This window comes from Chrysochloris asiatica, unplaced genomic scaffold, assembly GCF_000296735.1.
Source record: "Chrysochloris asiatica unplaced genomic scaffold, ChrAsi1.0 scaffold00061, whole genome shotgun sequence".
In the NCBI taxonomy this organism is placed as follows: domain Eukaryota; kingdom Metazoa; phylum Chordata; class Mammalia; order Afrosoricida; family Chrysochloridae; genus Chrysochloris; species Chrysochloris asiatica.
Window position 1 is genome coordinate 247,700 of NW_006408579.1, and position 15,388 is coordinate 263,087.

Below are 15,388 nucleotides of genomic sequence, written 5' to 3' on the forward strand. Positions count from 1 at the left end.
ACACAATTCACAATAAAACATTTATAAAAAAAAAAAAAAAAAAGATGGAGACAACAAAAATTCCCATAAACAGAATAGTTCAATAAACTTTGGTACATACATGCAATGGAATATGTTGAAGAATAACAGTGAATCTATGAAACACCTCATCACATGGATGAAGCTGCAGGACATTACACTCACTGAGTGTAATTAATCACAAAAGGACTAATATATATGAGATGAATGTTGTCAAAAGTTAAGGAAAATTTTTTTCTTAGTGAAAGAAACTATCTATGATGGTTACAAGGGATTTGGGGAGGGAAAATTATTCACAGGCTAGAGGATAGACACATGTTAACAAGAGTGACAGGGCAGGCAATATACAATGAGAGGGAGGTTAGCAGAGGAAAGATGAAGGTAGAGGGAGACACGGAAGAATGCAAGAGTAAAAGTGAATAGAGGTAAATACTGTTAAACTGTTGGTACATGGAGGGGATTGCAATCATTGTAATGATGTAAAACTGATGATCTGTTCTGTAAACCTTCATTCAATTCACAATAAAAAGTTAAAAAAAAAATTAGCCTGCTATATTTGGTCATACATTTCATGAACTCATCTCTAGTGTGATGGCTGGAACTGTGGTTGCCTTGGCAGGGCTAGACCAGATGATTTCCTGGGCCATATAGGACACTTGGGCCAGATGGTCCCCACCTCTGCTTTAAAGCTATTCTTTCTTTATATAGAGAGATCTTTAGTGGGATAATGAGAGTATTTTCCTTATGAAGTATACATTTGTTTATTAAAAATTTGTATGCATTGTTTTATTGGCATTGTAGAAATAACTAGTTTCTTTTATATTTATTTGATCAAAAATGGTAGTGCTGAAATTAATCTTCATCTACTTTATGTAAATAGCTCTTAGAAGTGCTTTGATTAGTGCTGTCTTTAAAATGACATTAAATTTTTAGTCAGAATCTACTCAATGGCAGTGGTTTTGTTTGTTTTCTGGTGTTAACAGAAAATCTCTACCGAGTTTTATTAATTTTAAACTTCTTATGTTTTGTATAAAAATATAAAAAAAGAACCACTAGATCCTGGCCAGGAGTTACTGACAGCTAACGATAAATGTTCATTGATACCTATGTTTGTGTTCTGGGATAGAACCAATTTGTGCTTTGATTTACAGTTCATGTATCTCAAATAATTTTTACATGTATTATTCCTTTTTACTCAATTCAGAGCCTGTTTCAAGATGTTGGAATAAAAGTAGATGGGTATATGGGCAGTACCTCTCCAGCAAGGCATTTCTCTTCCTTGGATATTGCTGTTTGCACAATCGAGAGAGCCAATGGTCTGGTCAATCGCCTCATAGGGGAAAATAAGATGGATCTTTTAGGTAAGACAAATAGGAAAATAAGCAAATGCTTTTGTTGCTATTTTTGATGGAATGGAGTGGAGCTGTTGTTATTTTTATGCATCCTATGTTATTTTCCTGTTGTTTGTCATCTACTTTTGGAGGCAAGAATTGACATCTGTAATGTTAGGACTTGTTTTAGAAAAAAGGTAAGTATATGTTTTGTGCTCAACTGTTGTTATTGCTTACACTGTCTTGCCTTTTTTGTACTTGACAAGCTGTGGAAGGTATCTGTGAGCCCTTGAATTATTGCTTCTTTCCTGGTCAAACTGTACCAGGAATAGAAGGAAGCATGTTAGGGCTGGGTGTACATTTCCACAATCAGTATATATGTGTATTTATTGTCATATTCTGGTGATACGATGTCTAGATTAGGCCCAGACCCAGAGACCATTGAGCAGGGTAACAGTAGAGAGCAACAGAAACTGACACTGTATTTGAGCTTGGGACTCTAGGAAGGTTTTCTACCTTATTAATTTTTTAAAAAAACTACTATGGAAGGCCCAGGAGTGCTGGTTGCTCTGGAGGATATACACTGGACTACTACCCATAAGGTTAGCATTTCAAACCCACCAGCTGCTTCACAGGAGAAAGATGAGGCTTTCGGTTCCCTTCAAGATTTCAGCCTCAGAAATCCTATACAGGATTGCTATGAGTCAGAATCAACTCGGTGTCAGTGGGTTTTAGCAATAGCAGTAGTTGCTAGTTAGCTGCTGAACTTAAAATAACATGGTAAAGTTGGAATGGGACTCAAAGTGTAATAATACATGGGGTCTTATTATTAAAAGCTCTTTAGAGAGAATTTGGAAGCGCTGTGTCTCTGTAGGATAAGCATTGGACTTTGAACCACAAGGTCAGTGATTTGAACCTACCAGCTGCTTCATAGGAGAAAGATGAGGTTTTCTGCTCCCACATACATTTACAGCCTTGGAAACCCTATACAAGGTCGCTGTGGGTCAGATCCACTCCATGTTATTTAATAACAACAACAAAGAGAAATCACACGTATCAGTTTGTATCAGAGTATGTTTAGTACTTGTGCCTCCCATTGTTCTTTAACTATCCTGAGGATTGAGATTGGATCTTGAGTGTTATATCCAATGTAACTAGCACAGTGTCTGACACACTAGGTAGAACAAGTATTTTTCAGATGAATGAATAAATGTTGAAATAATTCATGGCTTGGAGATAGTATACAGATAAGGTAAAAGAACATCATGTGTCAAAAGGAAATAAATAGTGTTTATTGCAGGTGGGGTTTTGAAGGGAGATACTAAAACACTTGGCAATGATAATGTTATGAAACATTTAACTAAAGAAGGCATTGATGCTATTTTTTCAGTATTTATTGAGCATTGTTCCACCAGCATAGACTGAGCCAGTTCTCCAATTAGTAAATAAGGTGTTATGATTATATTTTTTGCTTTGAAGAAAGGTCCTTAACTGTTGTTGTTGTTGTTGTTGTTGTAAGTGCCTTTGAATCAGTTTTGACTCATAGCAACCCTGAATAGGGTTTCTGAGGAGTGGCTGGTGTGTTTGAACCACTAACCTCGTGGTTAGCAGTCTAGTGCTTATTCCCACCAGCCTACTATAATCAAACAAAACAATTCCGTAAAATAATTTCTTTCTTCTTGATCTGATTATGTGTTTCCAAGTATCTTGCTGACATGAGAATAGGTGCCCATTTGTTTTCCCATAGAAAAGCCACTACACTGAGTAATTGACATAGATATATGTCTTTGATATCTCATTGTATATTTATTTCCACAAGATTGTCAACTTAGAAGTGACTGAGTATAAAGAGGCAGTTCTTCCTGGATTTGGTTATTCCTAAGTAAGCAAAGAATTGATTTTTAGATCCCAAATCATTTTTTTTTAAATTTTATGTTATGATCCCAAATACTTTTATTGTAGCAGTAGCCCCTATGACATCCTGAAACATCTTGAAAAGGAGTTGCCCATTATGTATAATCTAATTTTTGTTTTATGGTTAGAAATTTACATAGCCTTCAATATTTTGTAATGACTGCTATTTACTGTATAAGATGAAATACTGAGTCTTTTAAAACTCTACTCAGAACTGTGAAATTTTGTTGAACCCAGTATCTGGAAAATCTTTTTAGGAATGGTGGTTGTGGATGAATTGCATATGCTGGGAGACTCTCACCGAGGCTATCTGCTGGAACTTTTGCTGACCAAGATTTGCTATCTTACTCAGAAATCAGCATCTTGGTGAGTACATGAAATAACTGGGTTTTTGAGATCACAAGCAATGTTGAGAAAGTGTTACATTAAGTGTATAATGAGGGTTAAATAAAATAAAGTCAGAGGGTAGTGCTTTTCCGAAAGAAGTACTTCAGTCTGAGGTTGATTTTGGATTACTCTGAAAGAATTCTTAAATTTCTGAGTGCTTATTTTGTTTGATTTCAGTGTACATATTTTTATGATAGTTTTTTTTTTTTTAAATCTAGCTTTTATATTTGTCACAGGGAGCCCCAGTGGCACTGTAGGATAAGTATTGGGCTGCTAACCTCAAGGTCAGTGGTTCAAACCCACCAGCTGCTCTACAGGAGAAAAATGAGGCTGTCTGCTCTCATAAAGTTTTACAGTCTTAGAAACCCTGTATAGGGTCACTATGAGAATTAACTCAATGGCAGAGGGTGAGTATTTGTCATGTGATTAACATATATTAATTATGGACGCATTAACTTAAGTAAAACTCAAAATCCATTGCTGTTGAGTCTACTCAGAGTCTTAGTGACCCTGCAGCGTCAGGTTGCCGATGTATAAATCTTTATGGGTGCAGATTGTCATGGAGTGGCTGGTGGGTTTGAACTGCTGACCTTTAGGTTTTCAGTCATGTAGTTTATCTCTGTGCCATCAGGGCTTCATAATTTAAGTTATTGTTAATTACCGTCAAGCTTGTTCTGACTCATAGCGACCCTATATGGGGTTTCCAAGGAATGGCTAGTGGGTTTGAACTGTTGACCTTGTGCTTAGCAATCCAGTGCTTATCCTACAGTCAAGGCTAATTTTGATAAACCGCATTTCTTTGGCCCATACTCTCCAGAGTACTTTCTATTTTTCTTTTTAATATTTTATTTACAGCTTTATTTCTAAATATAACTACTTGATTTTTAATTTTTAGATGTTATTGGTTGACTCCTTACTACAGAAGGTGGTGGGTGATCTAGCACTTTTTCATATTTTTTATATATCCCCTACTCACATTCCTTCTACAATGTGAGTCCTATAGTCTCTCTTTCAATCTTTCATCATCTTTCCATTGTCTAAATATAATACTGAAGGGACTTCAAAAAGCTTGTAGAACAATGGAATGAAAAGATAATGGAATTTTTCCATGAACTTTTTGAAGCCCTCTCGTGTAATTATGTCATAACTTTGCTTAGATCTGTGTTCTTTGTTACATTATTAAAGAATCAGTTGTCATTGATTCCAACTCATAGTGACCCATGTGTGTCAGAATAGAACTGTGTACCACAGAGTTGATACTTTAGAAGTACTCGTAGATCACTAGGCTTTTCTTCTAAGGCACCTCTGGGTGGATTTGAACCACCAACCTTTTGGTTAACATCTAAGAACATTAACTGTTCGTACCACCCAGGAATTTTATTACACTTTTTTGACTATATAAGTGTGAATGTCAACTGAACCATGCACTATACTAAGATTATTTTTACTTCTCTAAATAACTTTGTTTTCTCTGAAATTAATGTCCTTTTTTGATTAAAGGCTCAGTTTCTTTGGACTTCCCACTAATCTGTCCTCAGTATCTCCCCTAGTTGTGTAAATCTCTAGCCAATACATTTCAACATATTTACCAGTTTCATCTTATTAGAAAAGTCTGTCCGATACCTTCTAAGTCCTGGTGTGGCGCTGTAGGATAAGCACTGGACTGCTAACCACAAGGCCGCAGTTCAACCTTTAGCTGCATCTTGGATACCCTATACAGGATTGTTATGAGTTGGAAACGACTCAATGGCGTTTAACAACAATAACCTTCTGCCTTGTTCTGATTTGGATAGGTTAATCTATGTATGTGCTAGATAGCAGTCATCTTAGAGGACCTCCCTCTATCATCATCATTCATTCACACTGCCGTTTGCTTGAGTCAGAGCCTCTGTTTTGGAATCACATGTCTTTTTCTTGATTTACCATTTCATATTTATAGGAATATCCTCTGGGAACTTCTGAAGAAAAGGTGTATGGGCTTAGATTTTTTTTTTATGTATTTTAAGTCTGAATGTCTTATATTTAATTCATATACTATTCAAGTATAGAAGTCAGGATTGGAAATACTCTTCTTTCAGAGTGGTCAAGCCGTACTTCATTGTATTCTAACCAAAAAACTTCCCAACCCACTTTCATCACTAGATTTTGACTCGTAGCGACAAGGTCGAACTGCTCCTTATGGGTTTCTGAGGCTATAAATCTTTATGAGAGCAATCTGCTTATCATTGTTCTCCCATGGAGTGACTGGTGAGTTTGAACCACCAACCTTGAAGTTAGCAGCCCAATAACCCACTGCATCACCAGGCCTCCTTCATTTTTTTCTACTAAGAAATTCAGTGCTATGCTGATCTTTCATTCTTTGTACAAAACTTTTTCATTCTCTGTGGAGTCCTTAGTATTGTAAGATTTACCACTGATATGTCTTGGTGTTGGTAGTCTGTTTCCATTCATTGTGCTGAGTATTCATTAGGTTTTTTCAATCTAGTAGCTCTTGCCTTTCCGTTTGATGAATGTTTGGTACTCTCAGTGAGTGATAGAACTAACAGATAACCATCTGTATCTCAGATCAGTAGGCATACAGACGATATGACTAACACAGTCAGCAAATGTGAACTAATAGTTGTGTGTAGAGCAATGTACCAAACAATAGCAGAGTTACAAAAAGCAGAAAGCAAGTTTCAACACATTTCAAAGGCTTTATATAGTTTAAAAAATATATCTGGCAAAAGTCAAATAAAGCTAGAAAAAAATGTAAGAACAGCATAACTAGAAGAAATTAAGAAATATATTTTGAACTCTTTTTTAATGTAAAAAAGTAAAATAGAAAGTAAAATAAGTTCTAACTGAAATTATAATAACAGTTTCTTCTAGTGAAACTTATAAAATACAATGAAGTTGTATTTGCGGAGAAATTGATAGTTAAAATGTATATGCCACTAAAGACAGACTGAAAAATCAGATTCAGTATCAATCTCAAGAAGACAAAGAAATCACAGTACCACTGAAAGTAGAAGGAAAGAAATAATAAAGACAAAAGCAAAAATTAATGAAAGAGGAAAGTCACTATTCAGAACATTGAAAACACTCCTACAAATAAAATCAGTTAGAAAACCCACAAATATGAGTGGGCAAGGGACTTCAGGTTTTTATAAATAGGTATCCAAATGGTCCATAAATATGAAATAGTGCTCAATATCATTAGCAATCAGGGAAAATGTAAATTACGTCTTTGAGGAAATATTACCACACACCCAGCATAATGTCTAACATTAAAAAGATTGACAATACCAAGTAAGGATGTGAAGCAGTGAAACACACAGATTGTAAGGTGTTACTCAGATAAGACTTTTGGAAACTATCTGGCATACATCTACTAAAATTGAAGGCAATCATAATCTATGATCCAATAATTTTTCCCCTAGTTTCCAAAAAGAAAAACATGTATATGTGTATCAGAGGACATGACCAAGAAAACTGTTAGCAGTGATATTTGTAATGAATACTCGTATCTTTTAACATTATTCTCATTTGCTTTACACAGCCAGGCAGATTTGGCCAATCTTCAGTCTAATGCTGTGCAGATTATTGGAATGAGTGCTACTCTTCCTAATTTGGAGCTTGTGGCTTCCTGGTTGAATGCTGAGCTCTATCACACGGATTTTCGCCCTGTACCACTTTTGGAGTCAGTAAAAATTGGAAATTCTATATATGACTCTTCCATGAAGCTTGTGAGAGAATTTCAACCCATGCTACAAGTGAAGGTAAATCATCACCATCACCAGCATCTCTTGATTGCTTTTACTGACATGGTGCTCAATTTAAAATTATGTAGAACTGAAAGGTAGTTATATACATTATATACTCATCAGGAATAGTAATATCAAGCTATATAGTTTCATATTGCAAACTTGATGTTGGGGAGAGGAAATGGAGTTATATCTTCAATTTAAATGATTGTTTCCTGATTAATATTGTATACTTATAATAATGAGAATTTTATATACAGTAGAGTGGAAAGAATGTAATTTTTGGAGTCAGATCTATATCTGGAACTTAATTAAGATACCTAATATGGCTGTGATATTGAATAACAAAACATCTTTGAACTTAGTATCTTCATCTACTAAATGGGATATAATACTTGTAGGGTTAATGTAAGAATGCAAGGTGATTTTTTAAAAAAATGTTTGGCATCTAGAAGATGTTTTATAAATGATGGCTCTTTCCTACACCCCTAAATATGCTTTTAAAAGTTCTAGTTGACAGTATTTTATTTGTTAAGCCTTGAGGTTAAAGAACTGATTCAAGTATATCTGAGGAATGAGACGTTTTCTATTTTTATGTAGGGTTGTGCTTTTTGGTACAGGTATGCATTGCTTGATGTCTGCCCTATGTTCTGTGAAATAGGATGTTATGTGATTTGGATGTTGTGTAAACACCATATTGAAGCCTGTGGGAGCCCACTTCCAGTCATTCTCATTGCCACTGCTGCCATTACTGCTGTCAGAGCTGTTGGCAAAGACTGGAAGACTGGGCAGTGGTGGCCACAGCAGCGTCTCTGTTCTCTGGGTAGGGTCCCGCACTCCGGTATTCTCTCTTGATGGTCCCAGGGACCTCTGCTCCTGGACTGCAAAGTTAACCACTCCCCTCCTTGCTACAAAACGTCTACCTTTACATTTCCAACCCTCACAGTCAGTCCTAATAACAATTATTCACTATTGTATCACAAGAGACCTATCCCCATCTCCTTTCATCAGCCCCACCTAGACAGATTGGATATCACTCAGTGGAGATTCTACCTTCCTCTGCACCCTCTGGATCTAAGCTCTCTCTTGAAAGCTTGTAAGCAAGTCACTACTTGCCTTTGTCCCCCCCCCATTTTGGGTAGCCAGTGTCCAAGTTACCCATCCCTGTCTACTCTGTGTATGGAGGGGGTGGGATTGATCTTTGCTGTAAAGATTTGTTCCCTCTTTTGAGCTACTACTTCCATAGGTGTAGGTCAAGTTCATCAAATTGTATCAGATTACTCTTCTTTCTTCTTCTAGTTGAGCTCTGATCATCCAGTTATTGAAGCCAGGTCAAGTGGGTATTATCTGCAAATGTGGGTGTTCTTATGTATATGCCCTCTCTTCTTATCAGCTGGATGCTTCACTCTCCACTCTAGTCCTCTGTGCCTATGTCACTGACTCTGGGCCCAGGAATTCCCAGGTCTTCCCACACTGCTGGCCAACCAGGTCTCCACCTGGCTTCACAGGAGTCTGGAACGTTGTAGGGCTTAGCTTGCAGCTTCATTGCTGTTTTTCCCTCACTTCCCCTTATCGATGACGAAAGTGGTCACCAATCAGAGCGTGTATTCCCATTGAGTCTTAGTCTTGGAAGGGGGTTTGTTCTGAGGGGACCCGACCACTTGCCTTGATGTCTCCTGGGCAAGCAACTTGCATGTTGTTGTAGTAATCAATCAGTCTGCCATTATTGTTTTGTATTTTTCCTGTAAGTCTTTCTTTTACGAAGTATCTTCTGTTCTTCTAGCCACTTCAGGCTAGTCTGCTTGTCCTTTCAAGTGGAAATTTCCCACCTCTGAAGATTCTGGATACTGTTCAGGATTCCACCTATAGTCTTATGTAATGCAGAGGCTCTGCAGGAAACCTCCTTCCCTGGGCACATTGTATCCCCTCTTTTAGGTATTCCAATCAGTTATAAGCAGAAGACGGACTTACAAGCTTTCTATGGTGATATTTCTGGCTATTCCTTTCTCTCCCCTTCCAATATCTGTTTTATAATGGTATGCAAGGGAAACCAAGATTCAAAAGACTGCCAAGGATCTTAACATTAATTCTCCCCTTTCCCCCATTCCAACCATGTCTCAATCACTGTATCCCAGAGCCCTGTTGTTCCAAGGTTACACATCCATCATTATTTACCTCTGTCCCACTTAGTCCATGCAAACCTGCCTAATTGTTCTCCTGTCTACCTTGTTCTTCTATTATCCTCCCCCTTCTTGTATATTGCCCCCCTCCTCAGCAACCTGTGCTGTACCTTCCCCTCCCTCCTCTCACCCCCCCCGCCACCACATCTCAGTAACCAGCAAAGAATCTCCCCCAGCTTTAATATGGGTTCTTTTTCTTAGTCTTTTACAGTAGTGATCCTGTGTAGTATTTCTCCTTTTGTGACTGACTAATTTCACTCAGCATAATGTCCTCAAGGTTCATCCATGTTATGTGGTGGCTTGCAGCTTCCTCATTGTTCTTCAAGGTAGCATAATATTCCATTGTGTGTATGTACCGCAGTTTATCCATTCTTCAGTTGATGGGCACTGTGGTTGTCTCCATCTTTTTGCTGTTGTAAATAGTGCTGCTCTGAACATTGGTGTGCATATATCTACTCGTGTTATGGCTCATATTTCTTGTGGGTAAATACCAAGTAGAGGAATTGCTGGATCATAAGGTATTTCTATTCGCAACCTTCTGAGCACCATATTGCTTTCCTGAGAGGTTGGACCATTTTGCAATCACACCAGCAATGCAGGAGTGTCCCAGTCTCTCCATATCCCCGCCATTATTTATTGCCTCCTACTTTTTTGATCTTTGCTGTTATTGCTGGTGTGAGATGATATCTCATTGTTGTTTTGATTTGCATCTCTCTAATGGCTAGTGATCGTGAACATTTCTTCATATGTTTGTTGGCTGTCCAGATTTCCTCCTTGGTGAAGTGTCTCCTCATGTCCTGAGCCAATTTTTTAATTTATTTTTGTTGTTGTTGTCATTTTCTTGTAGAGGTGTTGTAGTTTCCTATATATTTTAGAAATAAGTCCCTTGTCTGATGTGTCATTGCAAAAGATTTTTTCCCATTCTGTGGGTTCCTTTTTTACTCTTGTGGTGAAATCTTTTGATGCACATAAGTTTTTAATTTTTAGTATTTCCCACTCATTTATTTTGTCTACTTTTGTTTGTGTAGTTTTCAAAATGTTTGGTAGTCTGTGTATTCCCTGAATTAGTGCCCTCACATTTATCCCTATTTTTTCATTGATGACGTTCATAATTCTGGGATTCACATTTAGGTCTTTAATCCATGTTGAGTTGGTTTTTGTATAAGGTGTGAGGTGAAGGTCTTGTTTCAATCTTTTGCATATTGCAATAAGCATTTTTAAAGTGGAAACATTTTGTGCAAAAATTCCTTTACCTTTTAGTTCTGTTTTTCCACAAACTTTTTGAAGCCCCCTCATATTTAAAATTTTTTAGAGATTGCTTTACGATTTATAACATACATCTTGAGTCTAATTTCATATAATACAGCACTTCGCATGTGGTATAAGAATCTTAATCCAGTGTACTTCCAGTTCCTCTCCTTATCTGTGTTATTGTCATACATTTTCTTTTACATATGCTGTGAATACTCAGTGGATTCCTTGGCTTTATAGGATAAGCACTTGACTGCACATGGTTGTGGTTTGAGCTCTCCAGATGCTTTGTAGGACAAAAATGAAAATTTCTGCTCCCACAGAGATTCACAGCCTTGGGAACCCTGTCAAGGGTCTCTTTGAATCGGCAGCGCAACAGCAACATGAATACACAATACATTGATACGGTTTTTCTTTAAACTATCAGTTATCTTTTAAAGCAGAAACCAGAATCTTTCTCTGCAAATGTGGTGGTGGTGATGGTGTGCTGTTAAGTCAGTTCTGATTCATAGTGACCCTGTATAGGGTTTCCAAGGCCAAAGTCTTCATGGGAACAGAAAGTGTTATCTTTCTCCTGTGGAGCAGCTGGTGGTTCAAACTGCTGACATTGTGGTCAGCATCCCAATGTGTAATGCACTATGCTGTCAGATAGTAAATATTTTCAGCCTTGTTAATCATACGGTCTCTGTTGCAATTAATTAGTTTTGCAGTTGTGATGTAAAAGAATGCACAAATGAATGGCCATGGCTGTATTCCAACAAAATTTTATTTATGGGCAGTGAAGTTTGAAATTCATGTAATTTTTATGTGTCATGCAGTATTATTATTGTTTTGACCACCACCCCCCAAGTCATAAAAATATCTTAGCCCACAGACTGTTTGGAAAAACTTGATTTGGCTAGCAGGCCGCAGTTTGCCATTTTCTGGTTTAAACTAGTAAAAATAAAGGAGAAAAATTATGCTTGTCTTCATTTATGCCATTTTCTCCATGGCATCTTCATTTCTTGTGGAAATCCAAGTTTCTGTCTGGCATATGCTTTCTACCTAAATAATTTTACTTAATGTTTCTTGTAGTACAAATTTGATAATAGTTTATCTGTTTTGGTTTGTCTGAAAAGTCTTAATTTTCTACCTTTTTAAAGGGCATAGAATTCATTTTTGCTGGATATAGAATTCTCAATTGACAGAGTATTTTTTCTTTTGCCACTTTAAAGGTCCCACTCCATTGCTTTTTTTTTTTTTTTAATATATATATGATTTTTTATTGTGAATCGAGTGATCATTTATATGGGAGAACATTGCTTTTACACTCATCAATTCATTGCAATGATTGCAATTTCTTCGTGCATCATCATTCAACAGAATTTACTTTTATTCCCTTGGTGTTTTGTGTTTTTTTTTGGATGTACACAAAAACACTCAGGAATATATAATCATTTAAACAACCAAAGAGCACATTCTGCAAGCCTACCTCTTGTCCGCCACCCCACAACCTTTCTCTTTCCATGAGTCTAGTGTCCTTAGCTGCTCTATCTCCATGTCCTCATCTCTGTCTACATCTCTGGTGTTGCTGCTTCTCTGGATAGGGTCCCACATTCTGCTTGTGCTCTTCTCCCTTGATGACCCTAGGTTCTTCTGTTCCTGGACTGTAAAATTAACTACTCCCCTGGTTTTGTTACAAAACTTCTACCTTTACAGTGGTGACAGTCCCAATTAATCATGATAACAGTTATTCACTATAGAATCATAAGAATCTTATCCCCATCTCTTTTAACCAGACCCACCTAGATAAGATGAAAACTATTCAGTGGGGATTCTACCACCCCTGCACACTCTGAAACTAAACTCCTTCTTGAAACCTTGTAAGCCCGTCATTTTGTGCCAGTCACTACCTCATTTTAGGTAGCCAATGTCTAAGTTGTCTGTTCCTATCAACCTTGTATACAGAGGGGATAGGATTGATACTTGATGTGAAGATGCCTTCCCTTGCAGTTGGTAGTTTGAGCTACTACACCCATAAGTATAGGTCAAGTTCATAAAATTATAGCAATTTATACTAGTTTCCTTCATCAAAAATGGTTTTTTATCTTCCTCTAGTCAAGTTCTGGAGCTTGGTGTGGAGCTGTGGGTTAATGTGCCAGACTGCAAAGCCATCTGAACTGCAGTTCAAGCTCACCAGCTGCTCTTCGGAAACCCTATACAGGGTCGCTATGGGTTGGAACCGACTCGACGGCAGTTAACAACAGTCAAGTTCTGATCATTAAGCCATCGAGGCCAGGTCCAATGGGTACTATCTACAAGTTTGGTCATTCTTGTACATCTCCCCTCACTTCGTATCAGCTGACTGCTTCACTCTCAGCTCTAGCCCTCTGTGTCTAGGTTACTGGCCATGGGCTCAGACCCACTCCATTCATTGCCTTTGGCTTGTATAGTTTCTGATGAGAAGTCTGATGAAATGTTACTTTATGTTCTTCTCCTCTGACTGCCTGCAAGATATTCAGTTTATCTTTGGTTTTCAGCAGTTTGAATATAATATAATACACAAATACCTAGGTGTATTATATTCAAACTGCTGAAGACCAAAGATAAAGAGAATTTCTTGCGGGCAGTCAGAGGAAAAGATACATTACGTAGAGGAGAACATTTAAACATTTAAAACAGACTTATCATCAAAATTTGTGCCCACCACTCGTCTGTCAGTTTGCTGTACTGTGGTGGTTTGCATGTTGCTGTGATACTGTAAACTGTGCTACTGATACTTTAAATATTTTAAATACACCCATGGTGGACAGGTTTTAGCTAAGCTTCCCAACTAAGACAGACGAGGAAGAAGTGAACTACATCTGAATGTTCAGCCACTGAAAATCTTATGAATAGCAGTGAAGCACTGTTAGATAGCCCAGAATATTGGATACTGAAACATGATGAAGAACACCCAAATATTGTTAGATATAGTGCTGGAAGATGAGTCTCTCAGGTTGGAAGGCACTCAAAATACAACTGGGAAAGAGTTTACCATGATGGTACGAATGGAGTAAAGCTTTCGGGACCTTCATTTGCTGATGTGGCACAATTCAAAATGAGGAGAAACAGCTGAATACATCCATTAATAATCAGAACATGGAATGTACAAAGTATGAATCTTGAAAAATTGGAAGTTGTCGAAATGGAATGTATAAAGATTGATTTTGTAGCTGAAATGGATTGGTATTGGCTGTTTTGAATCTGTTAATCATATGATTTTCTATGATTGGCATAACAAATTCAAGAGGAATGGCATCACATTCATCATCAAAAAGAACATGTCAAGATTTATCTTGAAGTATAATGCTGTCTGTGATAGAATAATATCCATATTGCTACCAGGAAGATGAGTTAATACCACTATTATTCAAATTTATGCACCAACCACTAAAGCCAGTGATGATGAAATTGAAGAATTCTACCAACTTCTTCATTCAGAAATTGATCAAATATGCAATCAAGATGTATTAATAATTACTGGTGATTGGAATGCAAAGGTTGGAAACAAAGAGGAATGATCAGTAATTGGAAAATATGGCCTTGGTGATAGAAATAATGCTGAAGAGTTCATGATAGAATTTTACAATATCAATGACTTATTCATTGCAAATACCATTTTTAAACATGGTATTTGGACCTCAACAGATGGAATCCACACAAATCAAATTGATTACATCTGTGGAAAGAGATGGTGGAAAAGCTCCATCCAAAACCAGGCCAGGGGCTGACTGTAGAACAGACTGTTAGTTGCTTGTATGCAAATTCAGATGGAGGTTGAAGGAAATTAAACTGAGTCCATGAGAGCCAAAGTAAGACCTTGAACATATCCCATCTGGATTTAGAGATCATCTCAAGAAAAGATTTGATGCATTAGACACTAATGACCAGAAGAGTTGTGGAATGACATCAAGAATATCATGTCATACAGGATAAAAGCAAAAGACCATTTATTAAGGAGACAAGAAAGAAGGAAAAGACCAAAATGGATGTCAGAAGAGACTCTGAAACTTGCTCTTCAGTGTAAAGATGCTAAAGCAAATGCAAAAAATGAGGAGGTAAAAGAGGTGAATAGAAAATTACAAAAGGCAGCTCGAGAAGACAAAGTGAAATATTATACTGAAATGTGCAAAGACCTGGAGTTAGAAAATCAAAAGGGAAGAATACGCTCAGCATTCCTCAAGCTGAGGGAACTGAAGAAAAAATTCAAGCCTGGACTTGAAATATTGAAGAGTTCTATGGGGAACCGACTCGACGGCACTTAACAACAACAACAACAATGGGCAAAATTGGTCAAGTGGCACCATCAATGGGCTCAAGCGTGGCAACAATTGTGAGGTTGGCCCAGGATCAGGCAGTGTTTCGTTCTGCTGTGTATAGTGTCATTATGAGTCAATACCAACTCGATGGTACCTAACAACAACAGCAACAATGGGCAAAATATTGAATGATGCAAAAAGCATCCAAGGAAGATGGAAGAAATTCAGAGTCACTGTAAGCAAAAGAAATGGACAATGTTCAACCATTTCAAAATATAGCA

At 37.3% G+C, this 15,388-nt stretch overlaps 1 protein-coding gene across 1 annotated transcript in view; it reads left to right on the forward strand.

Moving 5' to 3' along the window:
• Positions 1 to 15,388, forward strand: part of POLQ (polymerase (DNA directed), theta) — a 178,955-nt gene that overhangs the window by 22,103 nt on the left and 141,464 nt on the right. Inside the window, exons 4-6 of the mRNA XM_006864198.1 lie at positions 1,223 to 1,379; positions 3,521 to 3,629; positions 7,192 to 7,411. Of these exons, the coding sequence (XP_006864260.1) occupies positions 1,223 to 1,379; positions 3,521 to 3,629; positions 7,192 to 7,411 (486 nt within the window). The remainder of the gene's footprint in view (positions 1 to 1,222; positions 1,380 to 3,520; positions 3,630 to 7,191; positions 7,412 to 15,388) is intronic.